Consider the following 17,452-nt stretch of genomic DNA (forward strand, 5'->3'; position numbering starts at 1 on the left):
ATAATTAATGATGTACATTGTACATATCTTCAAATAATTAATGATGTACATTGTACATATCTTCAAATAATTAATGATGTACATTGTACATCTCTTCAAATAATTAATGATGTACATTGTACATATCGTCAAATAATTAATGATGTACATTGTACATCTCTTCAAATAATTAATGATGTACATTGTACATATCTTCAAATAATTAATGATGTACATTGTACATATCTTCAAATGTAAATTATTGCGTGCATCATGCATTGCTGGTAGCATTAGTTACCCTGCTGAATTGATGCGCGATATTATTGAATTGTTGTTCTCATCAAATGAATTGATATCAACCATTGAATTGATTTGCGCTATGATTGAATTGCAGAGAACTATAATTCAATTAGTGCGCGCGTCAATATTCAAATAATGCGCGCAATAATTGAATGATCGTTCTCTTTCAATTGAATGATTGTACGCATCAATTCAATAGAAGTATTGTCGTCTTCAATTGATTTAATGATATAATTAATTCAATTGATGCGAGCAATTTAATTCTTCAATTTGAATCCTCAATTGAATCATTGATCTCTTTAATCGAATTGTTGCTCTCTTTAATTAAAAGAATTGATGCGCGTATTAACTTGTACAAAATCGCTGTAATCAATTAAATATATATCTTTAATTGAATTAAGGAGATCATCAAATACCGAGCGATTATTTTAACATATTGATGCGCGTATCATATTCAATAATGAAAGGAATGATTGCATGATTTATATTTCATTGAATTAATGATATCTTCGAGACGAGGTCCGATGCAGAAGATCGGGATGGATTGGACAAACTCCAAGGAAACCAGCCAATAACATCACCAGACAGGTGCTCTCATGGAATCCCAGGGAAAACGGAAACTGTGCGGACGACCAAGAAACACCTGGCGACACGACCTTGAGACAGACAGCAAAAAGATGGGGCACACCTGGAAACAGCTAGAGAACCCAGGACTTTGGCGGACTGTTGTCGATGGCCTATGCTTCGAGAGGAGCGACTGGCATAAAACAAAAAGAATATCTTGCGTTTATAATTTGGCGTCCCATACATGCAGAGATAGTTTATACAAGCTTCATATTGCACTATGTGATTAGAAACAAACTTCTCTTTGAAGTATCTTCCCATGAAAAAGGGTAGTAACATTTAACTTTTTTGAAAAGCAAAATAAATGATAATAATAAAGTTAAAACAGTTCAAAAGAAAAAAATATATAATATACATAATGTAAAACAGCAAGGACACAACAACAAAATTCCCCACATCAACGCTAAAAAAACCCCCACAAAACAAGAGGCCCATGGGCCACATCGCTCACCTGAGTCACCTTGGCCCATATCTGAAGACTTTCCATATATATTTGCATGTAAAACCTTAGTCCCTATTATGGCCCAAACTACCCTTTGCAAACTTGAATCTACACTATGTCAGAAAGCTTTCATGTAAATGTCAACTTCTTTGGCCCAATGGTTCTTGAGAAGAAGATTTTTAAAGTTTTTCCCTATATATTTGTATGTAAAACTTTGATCCCCCTTGAGGCCCCATCCTACCCCCGGGGGCCATGATTTGAACAAACTTGAATCTGCACTATGTCAGAAAGTTTTCATGTAAAAATCAGCTTTTCTGACTTAGTGGTTATTGAGAAAAAGATTTTAATTATATATTTGTATGTAAAAATTTGACCCCCCCTTGTGGCCCCATCTTACCCCCGGGGCCATGATTTGAACAAACTTGAATCTGCACTATGTCAGAAAGTTTTCATGTAAAAATCAGCTTTTCTGGCTCAGTAGTTCTTGAGAAGAAGGTTTTTCCCTATATATTTGTATGTAAAACTTTGATCCCCCTTGTGGCCCCGGGCATCCAACCCCCGGAGCCCATGATTTGAACAAACTTGAATCTGCATTATGTCAGGAAGCTTTCATGTAAATCTCAGCTTTTCTGTCTTAGTGGTTCTTGAGAAGATTTATAAAGTTTCCCCCTATATATTTGTATGTAAAACGTTGATCCCCCCTTGTGGCCCCATCCTACCCCCGGGGGCCATGATTTGAATAAACTTGAATCTGCATTATGTCAGGAAGCTTTCACGTAAATCTCAGCTTTTCTGGCTTAGTGGTTCTTGAGAAGAAGATTCTTAAAGTTTTTCCCTATATATTTGTGTGTAAAACTTTGATCCCCCCTTGGGGCCCCATCCTATCCCCGGGGGCCATGATTTGAACAAACTTGAATCTGCACTATGTCAGAAAGTTTTCATGTAAAAATCAGCTTTTCTGACTCAGTGGTTCTTGAGAAGAAGATTTTTAAAGATTTTTCCTATATATTTGTATGTAAAATTTTGATCCCCTATTGTGGCCCCATCCAACCCCCGGGGCCCATGAGTTGAACAAACTTGAATCTGCACTATGTCAGGAAGCTTTCATGTAAATCTCAGCTTTTCTGGCTTAGTGGTTCTTGAGAAGAAGATTTTTAAAGTTTTTCCCTATATATTTGTGTGTAAAACTTTGATCCCCCCTTGTGGCCCCATCCTACCACCGGGGGCCATGATTTGAACAAACTTGAATCTGCAATATGTCAGGAAGCTTTCAGGTAAATTTCAGCTCTTCTGGCCCAGTGGTTCTTGAGAAGAAGATTTTTTAAATGACCCCACCTATTTTTGCATTTTTGTGATTATCTCCCCTTTGAAAGGGACATGGCCCTTCATTTGAACAAACTTGAAAGCCCTTCACCCAAGGATGCTTTTGGCCATGTTTGGTTGAAATTGGTCCAGTGGTTCTGGAGAAGAAGTCGAAAATGTGAAAAGTTTAACAGACAGACGGACGGACAGACGGACGGACAGACAGACAGACAGACAGACAGACAGACGACGGACAAAAAGCGATCAGTAAAGCTCACTTGAACCTTCGGTTCAGGTGAGCTAAAAACCAAAAACTAACACACAAACAAAACAACGACCCCCCCCCAAAAAAAAACAAAACAAACAAACAACCCCCCCCCCCCCAAAAAAAACAAACAACAAAACAAAACAAAAAAAAACCAAAAAAAAAACCCAACAAACAAACCAAATATATATATATATATATATATATATATATATATATATATATATATATATAATAACATAAAAATAAATAAAGGAAGCAATAATGAAATAATTTGTAATTTAAATTGGTGATTTGTAACAATGCAATATTCTGTATTATCAAAAATATATAGATCTACGTAAAATTTACACTTGTAACTTTTTTTTTTATATCATCTCGTTTCATATGGGAAATTTTGTTAGCGGTCTGTTTCATTTCCTTGATATTATGAAAACGCGGGATGAATTCGGCGAAATAAATTTCCTTTCTTCGCTGTCCATAAACATACATTCATGCACACCTGAAGACGGAAGATATCGCGTACCTGTAGGCATTGCATTATGGGAAATGTGTGACGTCACGAAGATAAATGAAGCACATTCGAATCCGGAGTGACTGAATGTTTACGATGTGAAATCTGTCTGAATTTTTATTTCCTCCTCTTCTTTTTAGTTTGATGATCATAGAACATATTTTAGATGTTCTCTTTCGTTTTAAGTAGTTGAAAATCGGACAATGTTTAAGTGTATACCCCTATTCAAAGCTTGCAACCGGCAAGTGGAGTACATTGACAGAAGGCACTGCAGTTTGACCGATGTCCCAGATGATGTGTTGAGGTACACGCGAAGTTTAGAGGAATTACTATTGGACGCCAATCAGTTAAAGGATTTACCAAAGGTATGCATATTTAATGTTTTCGATTTAAATGAGATACGATATGTAGTATGGATTTGTCGTGATAGGCCTATTGAAAACACTTCTTCGTTTCAGGGGTTCTTTCGTCTTGTTCAGCTAAGAAAATTGAGTCTAAGCGACAATGAGATCGCCAGATTGCCGTCAGAGGTCGCGAACCTCGTTAACCTTATGGAAATGGACGTTAGCAGAAACGGTATGTCCACAGTTTTCTCCCCAAAATTTCAAGTTTATACAATCGGAAGTTTATACGAGATCCGCCATTTTGGATGCTACTGGTTTAGTTATAGAGGGTGTGTAATAAGTTTTGAATATTAAACGGCATTTCTATGAACGATGATGTGTTTTTTCTATCTAATACTCTCATTCGTACATGGATGATTCTTAATGTAGGTTATATTTAGTTGTTATTAAATAAGTATTGAAATACTAGTGTTTTGGTGAAGATATGGTGTGTAAAGGGGGATAACTCTTACAGCCTTGATAAACAGAAAGTGGAATGTTAGGAATTTTTCCCACCTTGCCTCATCAGTTGCCACTGACCCATATACTACATTCAAATGTCAAATTAAGATAACTTGAATGTAGAAATAAACTGTAAATTTTGCAAATTCATTGCCAATGGAGTACTTAATATTCACACAAAAAAATATGTCTTGACCTTTTTTTTTTTTTTTTTTTTAAAAAGGTCACATTGAATTCTTCATATGCAGATGGAAAAGTTATTTTATAGCAATCTGAGTTGTCAAAAGTGACTTTCTTTAAATTATAGAAATGTACATTACAAATGATATGAAGTGTAGGGTGGTGGGGCAAGTGGCTAAAGAGTACTCTACATCATCATACTGGCTGACTTCCTTTTAAACATGGATGAAAATATGAATATCGGCAATATTTGTCTATTCATTTCAAAATTCATTGCCCAGCTGAGTAGCTCAGTAGGTTAGCATGTCAATTGCTGAACTGTAGATCGCGGGTTCGAGTCCAGCAGGGGTTTTAAATTTTTTTCTTCAGATTGCTGAACTACTAAAACTGCATTTTTTGACGAAATAAAGTAAATTTGAAACTTCAATTTCAAAATATTGTACACATCCTCCATTTTTCATCCATATTAAATTTCTCTGGTGTAGCATACCTCCTTAAAAGCAACTTATATTCATCATGTTCAAAGCCTTGCATGAGTCCATAATGAAATATAATTTTGGTATTTGCTGACTAACTCTATGTATATATACGTGAATTGATGGGCAACCTAACATGGCTATGTAAAATTTGAGGAAAACTTTACTGAAGCTGTGAGGTTTCAGTTTGAATGAGGCCTTATTTAATAGATCTATAAATTTTGAGACAAAATAAGATGTTTAAGTTGCGTCTTGACAGAGTTGACACCAGTGTAGTGGGAAATTTTGTTAGAAATTCTCTCTTTAATGAGGTGAGGATACATGAAATACCTAAATTATGTACAGAAAAGTTTGTGAATTGAAGGCTTTTATAGTGTAGCCCTCTGTCTATTTGTACATTTTTTCTAGAGAGTGACAGTTCTGCAGTTAAGTCATGAGTGAGTGACATGTAAAAAAAAAAAAAAAAAAATCACTCACCCACCACCTGCCATTCCTCACCCAAGTCTAAACATATATGGAAAATAACTAGAGTTATATAGCACTTTTATGTAAGACCAAGAAAAATTAACAATATAGGAAAATCTTCTTACTTTCTGACTTTTCACTTATTTTGGAAGGTTTGCAAATGCTAAGCAAACAATTTCTTAATCTGATAGCCTAACTTTCGTAACTGGCATGAATGTACTTACTGAACAAGTCATGTGCTAAGCAAAGAATTTCTTATGTGTGGCCTTAATCTGATAGCCTAGTGGCATAAATGTACGTATTGAACAAAAAGGTTGCTACTTAAGCTTAATTAAATATGACCTATATAATTGATATATCCTTGTAAAATGGCACTCCGAGAAAGAGGATTCAGAAAGTATCAACTTTTCAATTCTCCGGCTCCATAACTTGATTCTTCTCTTTTTCCTGTAGGAAGTACAAAGTATAAGTAATTATTCTTTCTATTTACCTACATATACTTTGTTGTGTATATATGATATGCACTGTTTACACTATGGCATATGGTTGTATTTTTAAACCATGAATCAGTCATGATTCACATTAATTATGGATTCTTCAGTGTGATCAAATTGTTGCACAGGACATTGAACATGCATGCATACACAACAGACTGACAATGTAATTATTTAGGGTGAAATGCATGTAATATTTCCTTCACATTCTAATTATGGTAACTAAACTTGAATTTGATGGTGAAGTTAATATTGATGCAGCAGATCCAGTTATTTTTCAGTCATAATTATTTGAGCCTGAGAAGTTACAGAATTGTTGTCAACTCTGAAAAATTTTGATATGATTCTGAACCATAATTTAGTTGTTGGAGTATATGTAACTAGCATTCTTGAAATTTACCAGCCCAAAGGATTTGACAAGTTAAAATTTCCCCAGACTAAAAAAGCGTTTCATTATTGAGACTGATAAAAATCTTGAAATGTCTGATACCAACCACAGAAATAGATTTGATAATTTAAATCTCAAAAATAAAAAAAAACAAGTGATCTTTGAGCATGTTTAGAAAATTTGGTAAAAACTGTAAATTTCTCTGCAGTGGATTATTTACTTCCATAATCTTCACATAAACGTTTTAACCACTTTTTCTATATATCTAGAAGAGAAATGTTAGGACAAGATTACAACAAAAGATTGCAGAGTGTGTAAATTTTTGTATGACACTGGTGATTTTTATGTAAATATGCTTACAGGTTTTTTTTGTCATTTTGGTAATAATTGGCATTCAAGACTTTATTGGAGTTAATGTCTTTATAAAATTTTCACCTTAGAAATATTAAAAGTGAATAAAAGTAGAACACATCGTGTTTGTAACTTTACATATCTCTCAGATTTTTTTCTAATTATGAGTATATTTTTAGTAGCATTGCTATATTCATTATCAAGCTTTGAGATGGTGACTAATCTTACTAGACAAGTCCAACCAGAGTACTAGACAAAGTATGCTGTTAATGGGGAATGTATACATCCATATATTCATGTTAACACAAAGTCCACCCTTAGAGGCATCTGTTCCAATAAGAACTGTTCCTCTTCCTGTCTTTAAAGGAAATTTTAAAAATGTTAAAGGAAATTGTCACTTAAAATAAAGTGTTTACAAACAAGATTGACAGACATGCTGTAAATACATGCAATGTGTAAACATAAAACTGCACGCTGGGCATGCTATAGATACAGATTTTTTATGTGCTTGCAATCAAGTGCATCCAATGTTTTTCATCCTCTTTTTGGATGGACAAATTGAATAAAAATACTAGGAAATTGATCAATTACATAGGTAGCATAATAATGTTGTGTCTAGATTGAATGTTAAGCATTTTACAGGCAAACAATAATTTATTTAGAAGTTTTCTACATGAGGTGTTGAGAAACTCCCTATGGTGAATGAGGAGCGCAGAATAGCTTAGTATCCTCATTATATCTCCTCCCTGACTCAGATACATTGCCAGACCTAGATAGATGCATAGGCTTGATAATTTGTTAATTTGCAAATTAAGATTATTAACTGGTTCTATAAAACCATGTATGTCCTCACGTGAGTGTTTGCCAGATGATGACGGCAGTCTGATCTTTCTGCTGGGGGGCCCTGTTCACTCCTAATGTTGTTATCTATCAGTTGTACAATCTGAGATCTGCAGTTATACATGTGCTCCACCCTCTGTACAAGACCTTAAAGTTGGATAAACTTTAATCTGTGTAATGTATTATGATATACCATATCAGTCTTCATTACAAATTATTGTTATTGCTCACCTTTAAGTGATGTTTGAATAGGGTGTTTGTTTTTTCACAACTTCAGAGTTGTTTTTTTTGTTGTATATTTAATTGCTTGAAGTATTTCTTCTTGAATGAAGAGTCTCTTCTAGACATTCATTGAAAGTAACATATTGCATAGTATTAAGACAACTCGGTGCAGAACAGTTGTATGTGTTTCAGCATCCTGTTCTATATATATACTTGTATATATATATATTAAAAACTCATGTGAAGCTTGAATTTTCTCAGACTTGCAGGTTAAGTTGTAAATGGAAGTGCAAGTGTTGAATAGTTAATACCAGCAAAAGCATGAAAGGAATCCATGTCAGTGTTTTAAATAAATTGAAAAAAAAATTTGAAATAACATGAAACCCAATTGAGGAGGGATCTGGGAGAGAGAGGCCTATTAGGCTTTCAGCGGGTTCAGGGCATGTCTTGGTGAGGGGCCTTCCCTGGCCAAAAACAAAAATAGCAGGTTAGCAAAAGTATCATTTTGTTTCAAATGTTTACCAGGGCCATCACAGCAATTTGTGTTACAGGGACCTTAAATTGGGAAAATTATTGGTATACGTGTGTGCGTGGTTTTTTGTTGTTGTTGTTAAAGAAAATTGAGTTTATCCAATTAAAGTTTAAAACATAATAATAAAACAACCATGTTAATATTTATATAATATATATTCAGTTCTTCACTCTTGGCTGTTTATCGATTTTTTTTTCCTGCCAGTTTACATTGCAATATATTTTTTCAATGCATTTGGGAAATTTCGTTCATAAAATGGGACAATATTTGTCATTGGGAATGGGTCCAATTTTGGTGATATTCTGTCTCAACTTTGAGGTTGACTGGCCTGTTTACCATAGCGACTGTCTAATTTGACCTGGATAGTGCCATTTTTAGAGAAGTATTTAATATTACTGAACACTGATTTGTTCTTGGAGTAGGGACAGATTAGTTGTTTCACCAAACTAACGTAGCTCGTGATAAATGGTAATTTCCCCTTGCAAAAATTAGCATTTTTTCCCCAATTTGATATCAAGAAAATTACATCAGGGTTCGAAATTAGCTAGAAATACTCGCAAATTGCGAGTGCATTTGAAAAATAGTAAAAATAGTGGGCACTCGAAAATCTTAGCGAGTGTTGATTTACAAACCATGATCGTATCGTATCCGTTTTATACGGTGATGCGCTATTCGCTTTTCTTTAACTTGTACTTAGAATCATACAAATGCTTACACGAACGATCGATTTCAACAACCGTTTCTATCCGGATTTTTCTTTTACGATTTGTTTAAGAAACTCAGCGTCAAACTAATACTTTAGAGGTCAGACATCGCATTGGTCTCGTCGCATTATGATGAAAAATATAGACATGTGCCATGAGGCCTGTTTACTTATAGGGGTGATTAAATTGAATTCCAAGTATGAGGTTTTTGTTATTTATTTATCTAACAAGAAATCGAAGTCTATGTTTTACCAAGTCTTATGGTAGTCAATTTTATCTGAATGTCCTATCTACATTAATTTATTCTCATATTGAGGTCGGGTTGTAGTGATGACACGAGTGCACTGTTTATCGTGCAGACAATTATCAAAAAAGTTCATTGGACTCGTGTAATCGTGCTGCTTATAAACCAGGACTCCTGGATTTGCTTTGAAAAATCACTAGTGACACACCTGATGTGGCGTGAAATTGGAAGACTTTGGGTCTAGACAGGTCTGCGGTAAACAGGTTGTAGATTAGAGGTGCGATGGTCAAGAACATTGCGCCATATGACTTACGTAACTTAATGTCTTGTCCAAACGATGCCTGTTGACCCACTAGGCTCAGTAATGATGGGAAAAATCATTGATTTAAAAAAAAACATGAAAAAGAGCACTGCTTCATCATTTTTATTTTAGCTTGTAGGTTTTCATCTTAGCCTGTGGATTTTTTACCCACAGGCTGAAATTAGCAACTGTATCTTTTCAATCTTCTAAACGTAATACTTGGCATTATGGGACATTTTTAAAATGGAGACCAAAAAAAAACCACTTGTGCAATAATGAATATATTCCCACGATAACAATGCTTAACCGGAAGTAGTTTACAATGAGTTCGAGTTTAACTTTCTATTCTTCTTTTGGTACCTCATGCATGTACCGGGGTCGAAATTAACTTTTTCTACCATAGCTTTCTCAACTCGGGTTTTTCCCCAAGAAAAACCTTGTCAGTCTAGCTATGACCATGAAATCGAAAGTAGTGCTTGGCACAAATTTGACTTAATTGCCATGCAAGTTTCTTTAAAGATTTCTCAATTATCTGAGGGACAGTCTGAAGACAATGTGCCAAGTATCAGCACATCTAGTACATATAGTATGATTTCTTCCACAGCAATTCAAAACAAATAGGTGTGACATCATTTACCAAAAGGATTTCACCTTTGCTCTTATATTGCTAAGGCCCCCAAGTATATAGGTGTCTGTGATCAACACAGCAACTTGAACAAGGCAGGATTGACACCAAGTATGATCATTTTCTTTTCACAGTAACTTACTCCAGCAGGAGCGACACAAGGTACTATTTTATTGACACAACAAGTAACTGACATTTTAGTACCATTTCTGCAATACATAAAACACCTTTGGCAAAGTTTGACCAACAAAACTTTTGTGCACAGAAATATGAAAGTCAGTATTCATGGCTGTACTTTTCACACTAAGAGATGGGTTTCTTTGCAAATATTTTGAAATGATTGGTGTGTCATCCTTCTCTGGTTTTTCCATCCCACCAGAACAATGACGGTAAAAATCACAAGAGAGAGGTATACTTTAGAAGACATATATGAATGTCTGCAAGCAATTGAAAATTTCTGATATGAGTCATGGGAAAGAATAGAAATAAAGAAGTTGTTGAGGAAAATCATAACTTATTTTTTAAATGAAATTTTACTATAAATGATTTTTTCCCAATTTGAGGAAAAATTAAAAAGAGTTTTAAAAAGGAAAAAAAAAAATCATTGTAATCAATGACCAAAGAGAATATATTACAACCTTTTTAAACATGTCAGACATACATAAACAGAAATATCTATGTCAACGTCAGAAAATAGTAGCTCTAGGTGTAACAAAACAGCAATATATCAATCATATTGATTGCAAGTATGTATGATACATAAATTGTATCATGAGTATGTTATCATGATGCAGTTATATCTGCACGTTATTTCTGTCATTTCTGAGTGTGCTATATAAGTTTAAAAGGGTATTTCTAACTCTTTATTATTCCAGCAATTTTCATTTTATTAAAGTCACGAAAGCTGTATTGTGATACACGTCAAATCCCATGTTTGTATCATTAATTGTATCATAGAGTCGTCCACGACACTCGGGCCTAAACAGCATAATATATGAAATACAAGTTTTTCAGCATTATAGCCTACAAAATTAAAAAACAAAAGATTAACACAAACTTTATTATTTTTTTGACACAAAATTGATTTTTAAAGTCAAAATTTTGAATTATTAAGAAAAAAATATATAGATTTTTGGAAATAAAAATATCGAATAAAAGATAAATATACCAATATAAGTTTGAGAAAATAGTGGTAGCATCCTCACATTGCTTGAAGATTTTGATTTCTGGAAGTAATTATCTAAGAAAATTATAATATTGTTATGTTAGTACATATATCTGCTGTTCATCTTTACTTTGCTTGGAGACTGGCTGAAAAAAAAATTGTTTATTTTTCTCTTTGCCATGTTTTATTTGTAAGCTGAACATCCATGACCAACCAACGGGAACCAGATAATCATGTGTCAGTGTTTGGATGAGTACTTTAAGACATTTGATGCAATGTATATTCAAACACCATTTCAATTATGCGTACAACTTCCAATCCCAATGGAAATCTTAAAAGCTGGAAATCCTATAGCTGACAAAATTTCTGCTTCTGGCAGTTTATATTGCCAGTTACCACTCTTATTGAAAACACTGCATTGGTTTCAGTTTTTATAGGTATATTTATAAGCCAGAAATTGTATCAAAGACACACACAGCTTTCATCTGGAAGTGATGGGGGATTTTTATAATGGTGCAATTGTTATTGTTCACTTAATTGACCAAGTTTCCTTTGCAGATTTTTTTGGTTAAAAAAATCAATGCCTCATTCAGCCAGGTCTTTAGAGTTGCCAAAAAAGTGAATCCTATTGCTGAGTGTGTTAGTGCAGATGTGACACACTTAAATGGAAGAAAGATGAAAATTGCAAGTGTCATACTGTTGTGTGCATTCATTTTCTGCCAAGAGCATTTACCTTAAAACACACTGGAAAACGATAAAGTATTGAATTTTTTTGTATTGCAATATATTTTTTAAAAAGCAAAAGAAATATATCATCCAGTGGTAGTGTCTTCCAATTTTGTACACAACAAGAGGTACACTTTAATTTGGTTCATTATACTTCTGTACACTACACAACAAGATGTACACTTTAATTTGGTTCATTATACTTCTGTACACCCTACACGTCAACAAGATGTACACTTTAATTTGGTTCATTATACTTCTGTACACCCTACACAACAAGAGGTACACTTTAATTTGGTTCATTATACTTCTGTACACCCTACACAACAAGAGGTACACTTTAATTTGGTTCATTATACTTCTGTACACTACACAACAAGATGTACACTTTAATTTGGTTCATTATACTTCTGTACACCCTACACAACAAGATGTACACTTTAATTTGGTTCATTATTCTTGTGTTTGAACTATCACACTTTCAGGTCTCTGTATAAGCAGATGACTAGCATCAAAGAAGTGTTCCATATAACCTCATCTATATTTCATTAGTTCTGTTCACATGAAACAAACTTCAATCTTACAAATTGCACCAATTGATGTACTGTATATGAAGTGCAGACTGGTGGTTAACAGTTGGAACTTTGTTGTACATGCATGGCCCAACTTTTTCAAGTTTATGGGCCCACAATATGGTGCTTAAAAATGTACAAAATGTGAAATTTTTATTATTTATTAGATCATTCTCCTAATTTCATTTTCATTTATTCTCATGCAGTCGCACTCTTCTTGGTAATTTGTGCTCATTGTGACAAGTCATTGTCATAACTTTTTCTGCAAGCATCTCATTGCTGGGATTTGAAACCCCTTTGATCTCTCCCCCCCCCCCCCCCCCCCCCCCTCCATGATCTTGGTTAGTGAAGTGCAAAACATGGGAATATTCCAGGAAAACTCACCAATGACGATGTGATTGACCAGCATTTTTAGTATTTGATTGCACATATAAAATTTTGCTTACATTGGCAAATGGCTAATCACAATTCCAAAATGTATGCACTAGCTGTCTGTATTATTTCAAATGCCATTATCGACATGACCTTTTCAATTGTCCTTACCATAAATCAATATTGAAATTAGATATAATTAAATGTGCAGTATCAAGACTTTGCATGTTGCATGTAAAAAGAAATTTCCAGAAATGTTAACTTGAAATCCATGTTGTTAAGATTTTCTAATTTCAAACATTGGAAAATCCCAAATTATATGAATTTTATTTACTCTTCATGTAGGAAGGAACTAAAAATGGAATACTTCCAAGAAGAAAAATACGACACAATGTTTCTAGTATTGCGTGTAATTAGGTTTGGGCAGCTGCATGCTGATTAAAATACCCAACAATGGCAAATGTGTTGATGACCTGTAGAGTATACATTAGGGATCCCAGGTTATGATCCTACATGTTGTATATATGATGTTGTGTCTCGGCTCTTTTAGTGCTGTTTCTGATAGAGTTTATGTGTTCTTTGTATATACATGTAAAATCAATGTTCACTCATCATCCTATTATTGTCTAGCTGGGCTCTGGTGTGCTTTCAGAAGAAAAGATTTCTCCACGGTCCCAGATTATACACGTTAATGGCAGTGTCTTGATTTTTGAAATAGAGACTTGATGACAAAATTGAATTATTCTCTTGTATATGAACATGATGAAATGAAAATCAATGTGATGAAATTTTGCAGCTTATGTTTGCTTTAATTAAAGTGCCGTGTTTTTATAGGTGAACTTCTGGGTAGTCTGCAGTTTGTTTCTGGAGTGGTGTGTTAATGACAACTGTTTTGATTGTTAGAATTAGAAACTTGTGATATCATGGCTTAAGTATGTAATTCATTTGAAAGTGTTTGGTTAGTAGAGTGACTTGTTACCTGATACTGTGGATTCTGATAAGCACCTGGTGACCTTGGAAAGTGACAGAATTGGTGGTTTTTATACAGTCTTAACACGCTTGGTACAGGGATGGGCAGTCTCCTATTTCATGCCATTAATGAACACAAAGAAGAGTGATGTAATAGAGTTTTTATGTGGATGCTGTTTGTCATTCCTTTAACAGAGTAGGAATATGAAAGGGTTAGTGACTTCCCTTTAGTCACTAAATCATACCATGCAAGCTTCATAGAGGAAGTGACTTAAATATCTCTCAATTAACTGGTTGGTTGTACGTTTACAGCCTCAACCCCCATAAAGTGAACATACTGCACATGGGCAGACTATTAGAATTTTAATTGGTCAAAACTAAAACTGTCCTATTACCCCTCTCTGATGACATTACATATTGTCTAACTAAAAGAATGATAAAGAACATATTACAATTTTCTGCACCAGTCTCCTAAATTTTAACTAAATTTGAACCGGGCTGCCCTGATAAATTGGTGTGCCAGTAATTTTTACCTTGTCTGCCTTTGATTTTGAAAGGGAGAAAAAATGTTATGTATTTCAATAATGTTAGCTTGGGCATAAGAGTTCATTTGGAGACAAATGAAGTGATTCTGTCTATAGCAGAGGCTTAGATTTATTGCTCAGCAATGAGAAAGCACTAAAATCAATATCCAAGTGTCACTTGTAGAATGTGGAGGATAAAAAATGTGTTTAAAAGAGGACATGAATACTGTATTGTCCAAATTTCATTTATATAAATGCCAATTTTACATGTAGTTTTCAAGTCTGAACTAATTATGTTACAAGATATTCGAAAAATTTAGAATAAAGCATATTTTGCGCCATAAGATCCCTAAACATTCATAATTAAAAACCATTGTTCTAATGGTTTATCTAACTGTTGGTTTCACTTTTATGTACAGTGTACTTGGTGAAGTGAAACGTCAGAATCAATGTTATGTAATTGAAATAGGTCAAGGTCATACATTAAAGGGACTGGTTCACAATTTTTGATAAAAATATTTTTCATTTTTGATGTTAAACATTAAAAATATAACTCATTTAATGTTGACAGCCAAAATTTTGACCTTCTGAATGCAAGAATAAAAGCTATAATCCACGCTTAAATCTGTGTTATGTAAACAAAGACTCGAGTCTTTTTATGTAAACAAGTGAAATATTGATTTTGTAATATAAAGCATCTTAATTTTGCATAGTCACAAATTTTAACTTTTAGATGACACATTCTACCCCCCAAATGCTTGAAATGTGAAAGATATAATAAACTTAGATCGATATCCTTTTCTTTTGAAATTTCGTAAACAATAACATACTGCAATCTTTGTTTACAAAACAGATAATAAACTCTCTAAAATGAGCTTCTGTGATGATGTATAACCTTAATTTTCATTTGCAATCTTTGAAACACATTAGACAGTAGATTTTGATCATTAAAAGTGAAAAACAAAATTTTGGGTAAAATCGTGAATCAGTCCCTTTAAAGTGTACAGGTCAAATTTGCCATAAGAGAAATGTACCATGGTTGGCATTGCCAATTGGTTGCAACTGTTTCTCAAACATGTATACATAAAAATGTCATAATTTAAAAAAAAAAGCCTTAGTCTAGTTTTTCGTTTAGTATACCACATCTGAATGGATTGCTAACCTTCTTATCAAAATTTTTTGATTTTCAGGAGAGAGAAAATGAAATGTTTTGCATAATTATTTCTCTATGTTAAATATGAGTCAAGGCCATAACAGTACTTCTGATTCTATTTGTATTAAGAGTAACAGAATTCATTATGGCCTACCAAAATATATAAATCATGTATATTTTCATAAATATGAGATGGAGTGAAAAATTCTAAGTATCTAAAACATTATTGATTAAATATCTTTTTAATATATATCAATTCAATTAATGTGTTTACATGTATTTTCATTTTGTAGATATTGGGGATATTCCAGAAAACATTAAATTCTTGAAAAATCTTCAAGTTTTTGACGTCAGCAGCAACCCCCTGACAAAGTAAGTTTTCTGGAACAGTTTGAACAGCTTGTTAGCAGCAGAGTTATTAATCCGAGCTACATAACAAGAAGTATTCGATATAGAGGCTGTTAAGTTACTGCATGCATTTCAGAGTTCTCAGTAATGTAGGTAGAGTATGTGATATTGTTAAATTTCTGATAGTAAATGAACATATGCAAGTTACATGCATTTAAAATATCTATTATAATTAGTTCCCTACTTTGTTTAGTACTGATGAAAAGGACAAAACTTGAGTTTGGGCAAAACCATGATTTATTAAATGCAGGGTTTGAAATATCTATTAGTTGGAAAATAGTGAAATTTGTTATGGACTTGTAAGATTTCAGATCATGTAGCCAGTCAATGTGGGTTAGCAAAAATCTGGAAATCAATACTCTAAGGGTCTAACTGATTACAATTGAAATCATGAGTATGTTTATTAGCCGAGTTGCAATGAAGTTAAATCTGAATCAAATGAAACTTTGATATATTGTTGGGTACCAGGTAAGGAAGACCCCTATTGATTTTGGAGAAAAAAGGTCAAAGGTCAAGGTCACAATGACCGAATATAGAATGAAAATTTCAGAAATACTTGGTTTCTGGATGATAACTCAGAAAATTTAAATCCGAATCAAAGGATACTTAAAGATATTGTTATGTACCAGGTAAGGAAGACCCCTATTGATTTTGGAGAAAATAGGTCAAAGGTCAAGGTCACAATGACCGAAAATAGATTTAAAATTCCAAAAAATGTTGGTTTCCTGAGGATAACTCGAAAAAATTTTAATTTGAATCAAATGAAACTTGGATATATTGTTGGATACCAGCAAAACAAGGCCCCCATTGATTTTGGAGAAAAAAGGTCAAAGGTCAAGGTCATAGTGACCTAAAATAGATTGAAAACTTCAGACAAATATGGTTTCCGGACAGTAACTCGAAAAGTTTAAAACTGAAATTAGTTCTTCACAATTATAAATATGCCACATCATTCCTGACTTTACAATGTATCCCATGCAACTCGGCTTATGCACCCCTGGGTGCATATATTGATTTTTGATAAAAAGAATTAATTTAGACAATAATGTTCAAGCATTCTGTTAATAATGAGTAATTGGAGATCACATGTAGTTAGTGGTTTATAAAGGAAGTTGAAAACCCTGCCAAACTAATAATTTAAAAAAAAAACAACTGAGAAGAATCCAATGCCCCCCCCCCCCCCCCAAGAAATTACAACAAAGCAAGAAAAAGAGAATTCCAAAATTCTGGGATGGAAATAGTTTGACTATTGTAAAACAGGGAATATAATACAGTATATGTGGATGTGGCAAAGTCCAGATTGACTAGTGCATAAAAACGTTAATTTCAAACCCTGAAATAATAGAGTGTACACATTGAATGATAACAAAATTTATAACAAATCCAAATCATGATGACCTCCTGAAGGATGTAATACAGTGAAATTTTGGTCAATTTAAGGGTAGTTTACAAGAATACATAAAAGATACT

General features: G+C 33.6%; 1 protein-coding gene across 44 annotated transcripts in view; it reads left to right on the forward strand.

The window, feature by feature from the left end:
- Positions 1 to 3,449: 3,449 nt before the first annotated feature.
- The window catches only part of LOC125683081 (protein scribble homolog), a 57,973-nt gene continuing 43,970 nt past the window's right edge, over positions 3,450 to 17,452 (forward strand). For 40 of the 44 annotated variants that reach the window (XM_048923816.2, XM_048923817.2, XM_048923823.2 and 37 more), the window contains exons 1-3: positions 3,469 to 3,791; positions 3,885 to 4,002; positions 15,868 to 15,946. In XM_048923816.2, the coding sequence (XP_048779773.2) occupies positions 3,630 to 3,791; positions 3,885 to 4,002; positions 15,868 to 15,946 (359 nt within the window). In that variant the 5' untranslated portion in view covers positions 3,469 to 3,629. Of the gene's footprint in view, positions 3,792 to 3,884; positions 4,003 to 15,867; positions 15,947 to 17,452 lie in introns of all 44 variants that reach the window. The other 4 variants (XM_056140682.1, XM_056140683.1, XM_056140684.1 and 1 more) reach the window with 1 other exon arrangement.

The sequence above is a fragment of the Ostrea edulis genome, chromosome 6, assembly GCF_947568905.1.
Source record: "Ostrea edulis chromosome 6, xbOstEdul1.1, whole genome shotgun sequence".
NCBI classification, from domain to species: domain Eukaryota; kingdom Metazoa; phylum Mollusca; class Bivalvia; order Ostreida; family Ostreidae; genus Ostrea; species Ostrea edulis.